This window comes from Idiotropiscis lumnitzeri, chromosome 4, assembly GCF_059441095.1.
Source record: "Idiotropiscis lumnitzeri isolate Australia: NSW breed Sydney's pygmy pipehorse chromosome 4, RoL_Ilum_1.0, whole genome shotgun sequence".
NCBI lineage: Eukaryota > Metazoa > Chordata > Actinopteri > Syngnathiformes > Syngnathidae > Idiotropiscis > Idiotropiscis lumnitzeri.
The window spans coordinates 16,595,723-16,610,334 of record NC_142394.1 but is presented as its reverse complement, the minus strand read 5'-3'; the positions used below and the strand labels follow the sequence as shown (position 1 = coordinate 16,610,334).

The window sequence follows — 14,612 nt, the reverse complement described above, 5'->3', positions numbered from 1 at the left end:
GTCCCTGGGGTGACTTGATGCAGGCCCCTTGCCTCGCTGTAGGAGGAGACAGCCGTCTTTACCTCCCGGATCTTCGTGTGTGGTGTATATGTATGCACGTGTGGGGCTTGAGCGACAAGTCCATATTCTTTTTACGTTTCAGTGTCCAGTTCGAGTTCGTCATTGTCCAGTTTGAGTTTGTCATACTCAACATCAATCAGATTGTAATGTTACTTTTGGGTAACAAACATGCAATTAATCATCATTTTTGTCAGAAAAATAATGTAACAAAAACAGTCTACACATAACAAAAATGAAAACCATAATTATCCCGATATATTGTCTTTCAAATTCTTCATAGTGGTCATAACATCAATAATTGTTTCATTTTTAAAACTTTAAATGCAATTATGTTCTTCAATCAAGGCTAAAATTTCTTTATGTACGTCATTAATTTCCAAACCATATCTAATCTTTTTATTCTGTGGCTTCAACATTCGTATCTGTGGCTGGTGGTGTGGTTCTGATGTGCGTGTGGTCAGAGATTGTGACTCAGGTGGACTCCTGTTCGAGGGATTCGCGTTGCTAGGCCTTTAGCTGGAAACCGGTGAAGTTTGTACTGCAACTGGTGGATCCAGCTGCCACGCCCCGCGACCTTTGCTGCGTCGGGGTCACCGCCATCATCTGGCGAGGGCCATCTCAGCATTCACTTCCCCCCAACGAAGTCGTTTCAACACCTTGAAGAAGAGTTGGTCTCCCACACGGACGTAATTTCTGTAAATCAGAACAACACTTGACCAGTATTGGCGTCTTTTGGATCTTTTTCGGTCAAACATATTTTTCGTTGGTGGTTCTGATGAACCTGAGAGTCTATAGGGGATAGTGTCCTTCCTTCGGCTGGCATTGTCCTCATTGCTGTGATTGAAACACAGTCTGGCCATTGTCTCTTTTTTTTCATTGTCTTGATAAGTCTGGCCATAACAGTTAAATTAGTACGTTCCACAAGTCCTGCAGACTGTATGCACAGTGACGCTTTGAGTCCATTTTTTAACAACTGTCCCACTTGTTACAACATCATTCACAAAATGCATCATTTTCACTTCAAATCACTTCTGGAAATTCCAAATGTCAGGATAATTTGATTACACAACACTTTTCCCAATCGTTTTTAGCATCAGCATGTGTTGATGGAAACAACTTAATCCATTTTGAAAACATTTTAATTATAACCAAACAATATTGCAACCCAAACAACTAACACTTTGTCTAAAAAAAAGTTTTTTGTTGAAAAGTCTATATGTGGGAACAATTTCATATCATACTTCCCCCTGTTGACACACGACTATCTGCTCGTGTGTCAATCATCTTATTCCTCTAATCAATGAATTAGGCAGCCAGGATTTGCCATCTGCCAATTTGCTGATCCTGTCCTCAGCAATGTTTGCACCTTTGTTCTCACATGTGCATGTTCAATTAGTGGTGCCTTTTTCCCTGGCCTGAGATCAACTTGTCAAGTTGATTTACTGTGTGTGTGGGGGGGTGCGTGGGTGTGTGTGTGTGTGCTTTCATTAAACCTCTTGTGCTTTGTTGACTCTGGGGTTATGGCTTGGCTCCAGCCTTTATTCAATCGTAATCGTGTCATTTTCTGTTCAGAGAATTTTTTTTTTTATTTACAAATACTTACTTAGACGTGCTTTATGCGCAACCTTTCTTTTATCTTTTGTGATTTTTAAAGCACCCGTTCGCCCAAAATCAACAGAACACAAGAACATTTTATCTTGACTGTGAGTTCCCATTGTAACCATACAGCTCATACAAGATGGGAAACTCCAAATTTTAATTAGCTCACAACCGCCTACGCTCTTCCTGCTTATCCTAACAATTTCTCTCTTTTACAAGTTATCTGTTGGTATCACACTACTAATACTCCCATCGCATAAAAGTCAGCGTGATTTCTTCCTATAACCTTGGTTCTCAGACACTTTCTTATCAGTCTGGAAGGTGCACCTGGTCTTCATGTCTTTACACGTCTTAACTCCTCCAGTCGGGAGGAAAAAATGTCAAAAAGTCAAGTCCTGGGTTTGGTGAAAATTTGGATGGCTCCACAGTCGTGTGGCGCCTTCTAAATGGTGCGTGGAAAAAGAATGACGCTGGGCTTAAATGCATCGCACCTTATTAATGTAATGTTACAATTAAATCGCCGTGCAATGTGAATGTCGTGTGATGGAATGTCATTTTTTCATTCCTTAAAGCAGCAGTGAAAGCTCTTGATCACACTCTTAAGTGGTTCTCTGCCACGAAATCCAAATTGTTGTGACTAATATGCAAATGGATTCACTTTCCTGTGTTTCTGCAGCAACACAAGTCCATGAAGCCATTTTTTGCAGTCACTGTTTGCCCAAATGGCTTATAATAATAATTTGGTAGTGCATTAAGATGCTTTGTAAATACAATCTTGCAGTGTATCTCCACAAGTTCCAACATACACAACCCATTTTATGGCCATGATACTGTTGTTTTAAACTCACCCTAAGCCTGTTGGGCTCTTTCTCTGCCGCATAAATTACAGCCCTGAGAGACTTTGGGCTCCAACTTTATCTATGAAAGGTCAGGGACTTAATGGAGGTCATGAAAGTCCCAAGGAAAGTGTTTACACAAAAGTGGTCTGGCAAAGTTTTATTACTATTTTTCTTCCCGCTTATCACTGACAATGCGTCCTTTTAAAGTTTTGACTTTTGTTTAAATTCGCCCTTGCTTATTGATTCTGATATTAAAGTCCAATTGCCAGTGTATCACGGCTTAATAAGCAAAACGCATGTTGATGTAGAAGTCCTTCTACACACACTTTTATGTTAGGTTCTTTCTTTCGCCATGTGATCCTCTGTTGCTTCTCTCTTCGTCCTGAAAAGTTATTGTTTATCACAAGACTCTCTGCTTCCTTCTTTTTTAAAATGTTTTCTCTTTTTCTTCCTTCTGCTCAACACGTTCAAGCTTTTTGTGCATAATTTAGAATCTTCTTTTCCATTTTACAAGTTGGCCAATTTAAATTAGGTTGTTTTATTTGAAAAGCCTGTAATTCTCTTTTTCCCTTTTCACATAATCACAAATTTCTTATCACAGAATGAACATGTTAATTCTATTTTATCTTTTATTTTTTTTCTCTAATCTTGACTCATTTCACTTTGACCAATTCTACCTTAAAGTGGACAAGTACACATTAATGTTATCTGTAATTTCTAATTTCTTCTCTGCTTTAATGAAAATTATAGCCCTTGCCAAATTTTTCCTGTATCATTTATATTTCTGCATTTCATTGCATCTCTGGCCTACTTTAATATAAACATGATCAACTGGAATATGAAATCTAAAATATTTATTTCTTCAATTCACCAAAAAGCAAAATCTAATTTCTATCCTCCTTCTCTCACTGAACTCTCTCTCTTCCTCCTCCTCACAGGAGCCTCTCCACAGTCTGCTCCTAATTTCCAAATTCACTGTAGTTTTTCCACAACCACTCAAACCTACCAATGTCTCGAATCAAAATTTAAAAAAATCAAGAAACACCTATGTTTTTGCAAAAATTCCTCATGTTCACTTTCAAAAGCTTCATCCAATTGTTAAAATTTCATAACACCTACTTCTCCCTTTCTGAAGGAGACGCAAGTATACAATTAAGTAAAAACCATCATCAAAATGATATATCTTGTCTATTGAGTCATGTAAGTATAAATTGTCTCATCACTAAACTTTTTCTGTAAATTAATCACATCCCCACAACTTGGGCTTTCATTATTCTGTAAAAATAAAACTAATTTCAATTCATGCAACCAACTCAGTGGCCTTCTGGGTCCCTCAACCACACAGGTTCTAATTCTGTTACTCTGTTCCATTTTTCCACTTGCAAATCTGACTATGGGCTTTCTCACTTGCCCTGTCATTTGAAATTGATTTATTATAAGCAATCCTATCTGCACCAATGTCACATAAAAGGGTAATTGGTGTCCCATTACCAATACGGTTATTTCAACTCAATCATTTAATCAAAAGCCAATATCTTTTGTAAATTTAGGAAAACCTCTTCATTTAAAAACTTAGTCATGCTGAAGGCTGCTTCTTCTCAAGGCAATTTCTTGCTATCTGGCCTTCTTTTAGTGTGGTCTTCCTGTGTGGTTGACGGCAGTTTCTGGCAAAGTGTCCTGATCTGCCACAATTGTAACAAATATCATCTCCGGTGGGAAGGCGTCCTTGTCTCAGCCTCTTCCACCTTGATAAAAGACATTCTGACCTTTATTTTGATAAAAAGTGTCTATAGACCTCTGTTTCTTTTTATTTTCTATCTTCTCAGCATGGAGGGCGTGATTTACATACTCCTCCAGGGTACCTGTTGGCAGGCAAATGTAATGTTTATTCACCCACTTATGAATTTCCTCTCTTGATCCTGCATGTGAAGCATTCTTCAACTGCTGTTGAAATGCCCCATCCACATCACCATCTTCCTGCAGCCCGCTGTGGTTTTAAAACACAGCTGTCATTCTCACTTTGTATTGCCCAAATGTCTCATCTTTTCTGTTTCTTGTCACCCTCTTCTCTTTTTAAGGCTACCCTCATCCAATATTCTGTTTCCTCAAAGCCATTTGTCTTCATCTTTTTGGGGTCTTTCTTTGTCTTTGCTATGATTGATTTCTGCAATGCGGCTATTTTTCGTGTTTTTAACTGACCATTAAAGCCATGTTCAGCTATCCATTTGTCTAAATACTGAATTTTATCAGGATCCTGTTTTTTGATGAACTTCCTTATCTTCACTCATCTTTTTAAACCATCCTAGGCATCTGGGTTAAATTTTTTTATTTTTCAGAAAACGCACATCAGGCTATTTCTCTCTTTTCTTTTAAGCCTATCCCGTTGTATAAGTTATTTTATTTAATTTCAAATTTAAATGAATTTATCTCCTCAAATCATCTTCTTTATTAACTTCTTTTGTAAATTTGGGAATTATTTTTCTCAATAAGATCTCGTCACTCATAAGTAGCCTTTTGTTGGTTACTAATCCTTGATTCCATTTTATCTCTACTTCATCAATCCTTTTGGCATAATTCCAACCACTTTGATCACTCTCCCTGATATTTAGACACACAGACAGACACACAGACATATACACGGGCCCACAAAACGACACACACAGTTCTCAACACTGAACAACTACAAACAACAATAACATGTTTGTATAACAGCAACACAATCCATCTTTATCTTTTGCCCATAATAAGTCCTTTAATTCAACTAATATCTCTCATAATTATGTATGTGCAGCCCTATAGGGCCAATGCAGCCTCTGCCACAAATGCACACTGCCACTTATACACGCAGCACATTGAGGTGAGCGCTTTATTGGTTTATCTGTCTTTTTTGGGGGTTTCTCAGGATACAGGGGGCAGTTGCAACCCCCCTCCCCCTTCTTTACCTTCTTAAGATGCCCTTTATTAGTCCCACAATGGGGAAATTCGAGATTCGAACCCAGGCCTCCTGGAGAGACTGGGTCCTGAACGCGGCGCCTTAGACCACTCGGCCATCCTGGCAGCCAACAACTTTCTCTGTCATTCTCAAATACTGGTCCTGTTTATTACCCTTACTGCAGTACATGGGATAAAATACCAAATGGTATTTGTAATCCCCAATCACACCATTCATTCATTTTGCAAACAGTTTTTCCGCAAACATCCACAAGCAAAAACGATCATTCCACATCTGACGTTGTGTGTCTGTGGGGTTTTTTTTTTCTTCAGCTTCTCTGCAAATTCTTCTCTCACTACCCTGAAACCTGATCCTTCAGGCTTGCCCCAGCCAGACCTCTTCTTTTGCTGTTGTCTGTTCTGCTACTTCTCCAAACCCACACACACACACACGCACGCACGCACGCACACACATTCTCACTGACTCAAACTTGTTCCTTTGTTCACACACACACAGCTGCACAGCCCCCAAAACACTTCAAATAAAAACCACCGAAAATAATGCCTTATTATTCCCTGAATTTCAATGTGAAATTGTGAGTAAGACCTTCTCCTGATTGCCACTCTTTTCCATTGTCGACACCGGAGGGAACCTTTTAATTTTCGCGGAAACTTTGTCTCCCTTCTCTAGGCGGATCAATCTCTAAAATTTGCTCAGTTTATGGCCAAATTCGCTACCATCGACGCCGAGGAACAAATCAATTTGTTCACCGTGCTATCCGTGTCTAAAATTTGCTCAGTTTCAACGAGTTATTCGCTACCGATGAGTTATGGCCTAATTCGCTACCGATTATTTTTACATAACTCCTTGGACTAGCACGATGCAGTTTTTGTTACCGTACTGACTAAACGGTCGAGGCCCGGCCTCTGCGCGCGCTGTCTTACCCACATAAATCACCCCTTACGAATTGTGTTAATATTTTAAATTTTAAAATGGTGGCACAAAATAATTTGAAAAACAATACCTGATTTCCTCTGGATCAGCCTTGTCCTATCGGCAACCGGCATCCGGGCGGTGCGCCGTCGCAGGAACTTGGAGGCCTCGCTTTCTCAATGTTGAAGCGCTGACGTCAGATTCGATGGCGTCCAAAAGATCCAACGACGACGCCCGTCCGAGTGCGGCTGCCCGCATTCTCCACCAAATAAATGTCAGGTTTAAAACGGCCCTGACGCCTTTTTTACACCGGGAATTATTTAAATAATGATGGCTGAATGTCCAAAGTCAATCAAGCAAAGTTTTATTTTCCAATTTGCGAGTTGGTGAGAGAGAGAGAGCCGGAGGCCGAACAGGCCTGTTCGGCCTCCCACACTCCCTTCATCTGACCCCCTTCATCTGACTCTCCTCCGGACATAAAGAGACAAAGAGGGGGGCTGTCTTCTGGAATTCTAGCAGGCAGGCAGGAAACAACCAATCACAACAGACAGTTTAAAACTTCAGCTCGAAGATTCAGAAACTTGAAACCGAATGTGTGTGTGTGTGTGTGGCTGTGCTCATGTGTGCTAAATGAGTGTCTGTGTGTATACAATTATTAGTGATACAAATAGTGTATGAAACATGATTATGAATACACAAAATTGGTGACATATCCTAACACAACCTACATTTATTTTGTTACCAAAATACAAGCGCACACACCTATTAGCGGGGCATTCTTCTCAATTTTATCCATCCCATTCAATTGTTTGTCGAAATATGCTATCATCAGAGTACAGTTCCAACATTGTAATTTAGTGTGTTGTTGTCTAGTTAGTGCAGTTAGTACAATTACCCCAATGACACCAACATGTTTGTGATTGGGTGATTGCAGGTGATAAATGCAGCTTTGGCCCTAGCTGCAAAGCCCAACAGTAAGGTGGCACAAGATAATATGGATTTGTTCAAGGAACAATGGGAAAAGCAGGTCAGAGTCCTCACTGATGCCGTTGATGACATAACATCCATCGATGACTTCCTTTGTGTCTCCGGTAAGTGATACTTATAAGACCTCCAATACCAAAAATATATGATGCAAATCAGAGTGATTTATAAGACCCCCGATACCCAAAATATATGATTCAAATCATAGTGTAGGGAATTCTACTCAGGATAACTGTTGTTTTATACCCCAGAAAACCACATCCTGGAGGACGTGAATAAATGTGTTATTGCTCTGCAAGAGAAAGATGTGGATGGTTTGGATCGCACTGCTGGGGCTATTCGAGGCCGTGCTGCCCGAGTGGTCCATGTGGTCACTTCTGAAATGGACAACTATGAACCAGGAATCTACACAGAGAAGGTGTTGGAGGCCACAAAGCTCCTGACTGACACAGGTGAAACTTGGATGCGATGATGAAAATAAGTACACCGTCTGAATGTTTGTATCAGTAGAAAGAAAAGACTTGAGGGAGTTCTACAAAGAGATAGTAATCATGCAGATTATTACTAATAATCAAATGGGCAAAAACATTTCATGGCTGTGCAAACAGCTAAACAAATAACGTATATAAGTAAATTGGGAAAAACAATGTTACAGCCTCTGGTGAGAGGAATTAGTAGGCAATGAAAACAGAGGAGGATAAACTACGGCCCGACTGATAATTTATCTGCATATAAATGGGGGGGAAAATCTGTTATGAATAAGATAACTTTTGGTCCCTAAATGTTAAAAACCAAGACATGAATTTCAGGCAGAGCATTTGACTGCTTTACAATGGTCTGCCCTATAGGAATTAACTGCAACAGAGAAAAATTTAGCAATTTATTAAAAAAAAAATAAAAAACGAAAAATCATCCCAAAGAAATGTACATTTTTAGAAGAGCTAATAAAATCGCCAATTAATCGGTCCGACCCTAGCATAAACTATAAGGGTTTTCTATTTCTATTTGTGCTGTGCGAAGAGATGGATGCCTCTCATATGCGAATGACTGAGAATAAAGGATTATTCAAATACTTGGTAGTTAGGAAGAAAATTAAAGAACATAAACGTTCAGCATAATGTGTTGTAGGTGCAAAGCTGAATAACAATTAGTCCCCTCTGCTAAAATGTATTTGTGACCCATTTTGGCTGTTGTGTTGGTCTAACAAGTAAATTTGATTTGACTGTGGTTACACAGTGGTTGCGTTGGCCTAAGCTCACTGTGGTTCTTCAAAGAAATTTTCCTCAATATTGTTTTTTCCCCCCACCTTTCATCTCACCCTCTCTCAGTGATGCCACGGTTCACAGAGCAAATTGAGTCTGCAGTGGAGGCCTTGAGCGCGAACCCCTCGCAGCCGGTTGATGAGAATGAGTTCATTGATGCTTCCCGTCTTGTATATGATGGCATTCGAGACATTCGCAAGGCTGTCCTCATGATTAGGGTAGGTTGCACACATTGCTTCCCTCCCTCGTGCAATTTATATTGTATCCTGTGCTAGCAATTTATATTGTATCCTGTGCTAGTGTGAAAAATGTTACCAGAACCTAGGGCTGCTCGAATATGAAAAAAAAAAAAAAAGAACCCTGATTATTTTAGAAGTAATTGAAATCATGATTATTCAAACAATTATTATTTTTCTGGGGAGCAAAAAATGGTTAAATGTAAACAATATTAAGACAACACTATAATGATGCAAGTTCCTTTTGGACTTCATTGTTTATATCATATAGTAATTTTAGAGTGAAATAGGTCCAGATGTATAAATTCGAGTATGGTTTCCTAGTATAATGAAACAGCATTGTGGTTTACTTGCTATACGCACACAAAATTTCAATTTGAAAGCTGGACTGAATAGTTTGCCATCTGATAGAGACAGCAGAAAATGTGTCTTCCAGACATGAGTGCTCAAGGTGATTTCACCATCAAATTAATGTTAAGCCTAGTTCAATATATTGAACAGAGCATCAGAGCAAATATTACTGTAAAAAATGACTGTTGCGCAGACAAGTAATGTTAACCGTAGGCATTGTGGTCAGGCCGGTATTGTTCAAAATGATCAGATATTCCAAGGTGTAAATGCCTCATATAAGTAAAATAAGATGACACAAGTTATGTTTTATTTCAAATCTCTTGTACTGAGCAGTCATCGCTATCTTGACAAAACCTTTTTTAAGTGCAGACTAGTATTGATGCTGAAAAAAAAAAAGGTGGGGGTGCTTTTTGCTGCCAAATATGAGCTCCCGTTTGAGAGCCTCCCACGTTCATCTGTTGCTCAGGCTACGGCAGGTGATATCTACGCCCAACAGAACACCATTGTCTGGCTTAAAAGAGATGCCTCTAAATCGGTAAAGATTTGCACCTGAGGACATATCCATATTTTGTGCCCAAGGACATAGGTACATTCCATAAAACAATAGACCTTCACTCGTTTTTAGATGGAACTAATCCAAAGTAGTTATAAGATATGAGGTATCAAACCACTTGGTAAGCGCAGCATAGTAATAATAAATGTTCTCTTTGACCACCTTTTCTTTATTTTCATTCTTTTCGTATTGCAGCTTCCCAAAAGTGAAAATGAGTAATTAAGTCATACTGTTGGATTGTTTGTGTAAAAACAGAAGCATACGGTCGGTTTTATATTAAAAGATTGCAGCGGATCAAATTTGAAGTTGCTACACTTGGGGAACACAAACTCTACATCTTCCTCATCTTCAGGAGTGCCAGATGGTATTCTGAAATATTGTGCTTCCAGTATGTTTTTTATGCTGCCCTATTCTTTAATTTTCTTCCCAGTGTCCAAGCACAACATGTTTTTTTTATGGTACCAATCAATATTTTCACATACCATGTTATAGGATGCAGACTTATGCCAGTGTAATGCCATGCAAGGCTGCATTCATGTTTTGTAATAGTGTGCAAAATAATTGCACGCGTAAAGGGGTAACTTATTTCTCTGATAGTTTTTTTTATTTATTTATTTATTTTTATTTTATTTTATTTTTTTACAGAAATCTCTACGTTTTTGTTCTTTTTCAGACTCCAGAAGAGTTGGATGACTCTGACTTTGAAACGGAAGACTTTGACGTCCGCAGCAGGACCAGTGTGCAGACAGAAGATGATCAGCTGATTGCTGGCCAGAGTGCAAGGGTGAGTGTAGTATCTATTTATAATATTAACAAAAAATGCAGATGCAGACCTCAAACCCATTTACCAGCACAAAATCAAGAATGTTAATCAATGCCTCAATGTTTTATTTTTTTCCTTTGAATATACTTAAGTATAGACAGTATTATCAGTGCATATATAAATTAGTGGTGTCAAACTCATTTCTAACACAGGGCATGTTGTGAAGGCCACTTATGACTGCTAACCCATATAAATGTATGCTCGCCCTATCACACATTCACAATACATTAATGGATAACTCCTTTAGAAATCCAAAAACAGTTGAAAAAATATACTATTTAATTTATTTCAAAATGGGGATTATTACGTAAAATGCATGCAGTATCTCAGTGATGTTATTAAAAATTAAGACAATTTGCAATCTCTGGTATTTTATCAAGAAACATGAAGGTGACGTATGTGATTTGCTTTGGCAGGCCACGTAAAATGATGTGGCGGGGCGGATCTGGTCCCTAAAGTTAGAGATAACCCGTGATGTATTTGGGCGGTGGGGGTTTCAACACACTGGATCTAACCTGTGGTCTCCCACAGCACCATCCTGGTGAATGTGATAATTAACAATACAGCAACAGTGTTCTGTTTTAACCTGTTATCCTTCCAACTATTCCCTGCTTCAGGCTATTATGGCTCAGTTGCCACAGGAACAGAAGGCAAAGATTGCGGAACAAGTCGCCAGCTTTCAGGAGGAGAAGAGCAAGCTGGATGCTGAGGTATCCAAGTGGGATGACAGCGGCAACGACATCATTGTTTTGGCCAAGCAGATGTGCATGATCATGATGGAGATGACAGACTTCACCAGGTGAGTTTGACTTGATCCACCTTTTTAATCCCCCTAAAAAACAAGCAAAAAGGTCTGCTTGATGGACAAATGCCTGACAATGCTCAAACAGTCTGTGAAACAATAGTCTTTTTTTAGTATGGCTGGCGTGCACATGCAAGTATATACATACGCAAATTGGCCTAATTGTGACATTGGAGGTCTCGACCGGTGATACACGGTGTTCACAGAACATGAAAGACATTCACGTTGTACTAGTACAAAGCCCAAATCTGTGGAGATGCATAGATTTTATGGGACCACAATTCATGCATACAAATGCAAATGAAAACACAAACTCAGTTGTGCTTGGCAAAACAGTCTGATAAGAGAACAAAGATGAAATGAAATCACATGGAAGATGGGGGCACATGAAAGATTGTGTGGGTGAATCTACAGGTTTATATTTTTCCCTCACGCCTGTATGGTATAGTAGCACTCAGAATGTCAGAAGCTAGCTAAGTCAACCTTCGCCCACCATATTATTGCCCTTTCAACCTTGAGCCGGCACAATGCCTTGCCAAGGTTAATGCTCCGTGAGGTAATTGATCTCGACCTCTCACGACAAATCTGCAGAGTGAGAGTGATTCCTGTTGACTTCCTGCATTGCTTATGGCTGTCGGTTGGCCCTTATGAATAAAGCATTCGTGGCTTGGAGACATGCAATATATTTTTGGGCCACCTGATGTAGCATTTTGGGTAGCCGACTCCTATGTGGCTGACAAATGTTTGGCACCTGCAGCTTTGTCTAGACCAGAGGTGTCCAAACTCTGTCCTCAAGGGCTGTTCTCCTGCCTGTTTTCCATCTTTCCCTGCTGCAACACACCTGATTCAAATGATCGAGCTGTTTTCAGCTCCTTCTGCTTGCCATGAATGTCTCCCCAAAGTGTCTTCTTGTCAGAGAGACTAGTCATTGAGTGACCTGACCACTTGTGCTGAAAAGCCTCAAGTTTAGTTAAGTAATCTTTGATGAATGTAGAAAAAAAATCAGAAAGCGCTTAAGCAAAACCAGGGCTTAGCAGTCACTTTTTCTAATTAGGACGCAGAGTTGATGTGTAAACAACTGCGAATCACTCATTGGTCGAGCAGATTTTTCACCATGAGATTTAGTGGGGCAACTCGTCAAAGCTGCATGCTGTGCCAGGGACTCCTCGACGCACAGGAAGCCCGTCCATCCCCCTTGACTACAAACTTAAATTAGGCGAGACTCCTGATTTTAAGCAAATTAGTGCTTAGTGGAGGAAAAGAAACTAACAAGGATTCCCTCAGTATCTGCAAGCAAAGAAGGAAATATAAAATAGCGATGTAAATGATAGAGGGGTGTATTTCTTCCTACAGTATGCATCAAATGTCAACATATAACTAGTTTGTAACTTTTAGATAAATTGAACAGACGAGGTCTACCTTTTTGCTGTGTGTAATTGGTGGAGACTGCAGTGTTTTTCTCCATTCTCTCCATCAGACTCTGCGGTCAGTTTTCTTACCTTTTGTACAACACTATTCTAGGAACATTTTTTTCCCCAAGATATACACAGGAGCCATTACAAACCTTCGCCCTCTAAGGCCTTACTTTCCCCTCGATAGATTCCACTTTGTGCTATCATGTCGCCTCTTACATTAGGGCACTGTCTTACTTTACAGAAGGGCATCATAGGGTAGGCGAAAATGAACGTGTTGCAAACTTCCATCTGTCCTTGGTTAGATTTTTTTTTTTTTAATTTGTGAGAGTTGTTGACTTCAGTTTGTTTCTTGCCAAATGTGTCCCTTAGTCCCTTGTGGTGAAGAGGGCAACAAAGTCCTACGGTGGATTTGATCACAGGGCTCAGTTGACCTATGTTGGGTCAAACATTGTGGTAATATGAAATCATTCGAGCTAGCATATTTTTTTGTTGTACGTTCAGGTTTGTTGGGGTCTGCGCATTGTTTTTTGCTTCTCCAATGATAATTAACTAGTATGCTTTTTGGCCCTCAATTCTCTGGTGTCAACAATGAGTATGCCTTCTTTTAAAGGGTTGTGATTGAATGTTGCCAACGCCTGTTGTCCTTTTTAAGTGACAAGGTCTTGTTAGTTGGCCGATTTCATGGTCTCCTGCATTCAGATTCAGTTCAATAATTAATGCATGAGGTGTAACTTGCGACGAGACTCGCAGCAGGAGCATATGCACAGTTTGTACAATCTTGTTGGAACACATTTCATGTGAGTCTGATGACAAAAATAAACATTTTCAGAAGTCAGTGTTGTGCTCCTCTGATATTATACTGGGATCCATTGCTGAAGTTTTCGAATGTTGATGTACTGATTTACTGCAGGCTCAGATTAGACTTGAATCTGTTTAGAAAGGTCCAAACCACAGACGCAGGACGCAGCGACTGTGCATGACTAGTTTCTAACCTTGTTTTGCTCTGACCATAAATTCACCTTCTAAAACGATTAAAATACACACATTGCCGCCGGTACAAAAGAACACTAACTGCAACTGATCTTTAAAATGTTCTCCCACAGGGGGAAAGGACCTTTGAAGAATACATCTGATGTCATCAGTGCTGCAAAGAAAATTGCAGAGGCAGGATCAAGAATGGACAAGTTGGGTCGCACCATTGCCGACAATGTAAGTTGCTGTTAATCTCCAACTCAGAGCTTTTTATATTGTTTTCCACTGTCCTGCTCAGTGACATATTTAATTTGGTTTGCTGAAAGACAGGACTCATGTAGAAGCATACAGGACAAACATTAACTGATAATATTGTTAGTTTTTGTCCTTATATACTCAGAGCACCTTAATCTTACAAAAGGCTCACACTGCGGAGTCCTGCTGATGTTAACAGTTGTTGTGATTTGTGTTATTCATGAAGACGCCCCTCACTAACAGTAACCAATTTCTCTCCGGATCGCTCATTCCCTTTTCCTTGGCCTTTCGCCTTCCCACTTGCCCTAACTCCCGATTCCATCATCTCTCTCTATACATCCCGTACCCATGAGATGATGGCCCTCGACATAGGGAAACACACATTCAATTATCCATGGCTTCATATTTCACTTAAATACTTGCACAGTACTACTCCTAAGGGAATCACTGTACATGATTTATGCCCGGACTTATTCATGTGCCCTGTCTTCAGCAAACTCATCCTTTTTCTGCAATGTACATACATTTATGTATTGTAAAATCACAGTTATGATGTGTTTTACAAGTTCTGCTTGTCGAGTTTAGATCTTCTGAGA

The 14,612-nt window shown here is 39.7% G+C and overlaps 1 protein-coding gene across 2 annotated transcripts in view; it reads left to right on the top strand.

The window, feature by feature from the left end:
* ctnna1 (catenin (cadherin-associated protein), alpha 1) overlaps window positions 1–14,612 on the top strand; it is a 54,914-nt gene that overhangs the window by 30,022 nt on the left and 10,280 nt on the right. For both annotated transcript variants that reach the window (XM_088294000.1, XM_088294001.1), the window contains exons 11-16: window positions 7,298–7,454; window positions 7,599–7,799; window positions 8,676–8,827; window positions 10,423–10,533; window positions 11,190–11,371; window positions 13,893–13,998. In XM_088294000.1, the coding sequence (XP_088150126.1) occupies window positions 7,298–7,454; window positions 7,599–7,799; window positions 8,676–8,827; window positions 10,423–10,533; window positions 11,190–11,371; window positions 13,893–13,998 (909 nt within the window). The remainder of the gene's footprint in view (window positions 1–7,297; window positions 7,455–7,598; window positions 7,800–8,675; window positions 8,828–10,422; window positions 10,534–11,189; window positions 11,372–13,892; window positions 13,999–14,612) is intronic.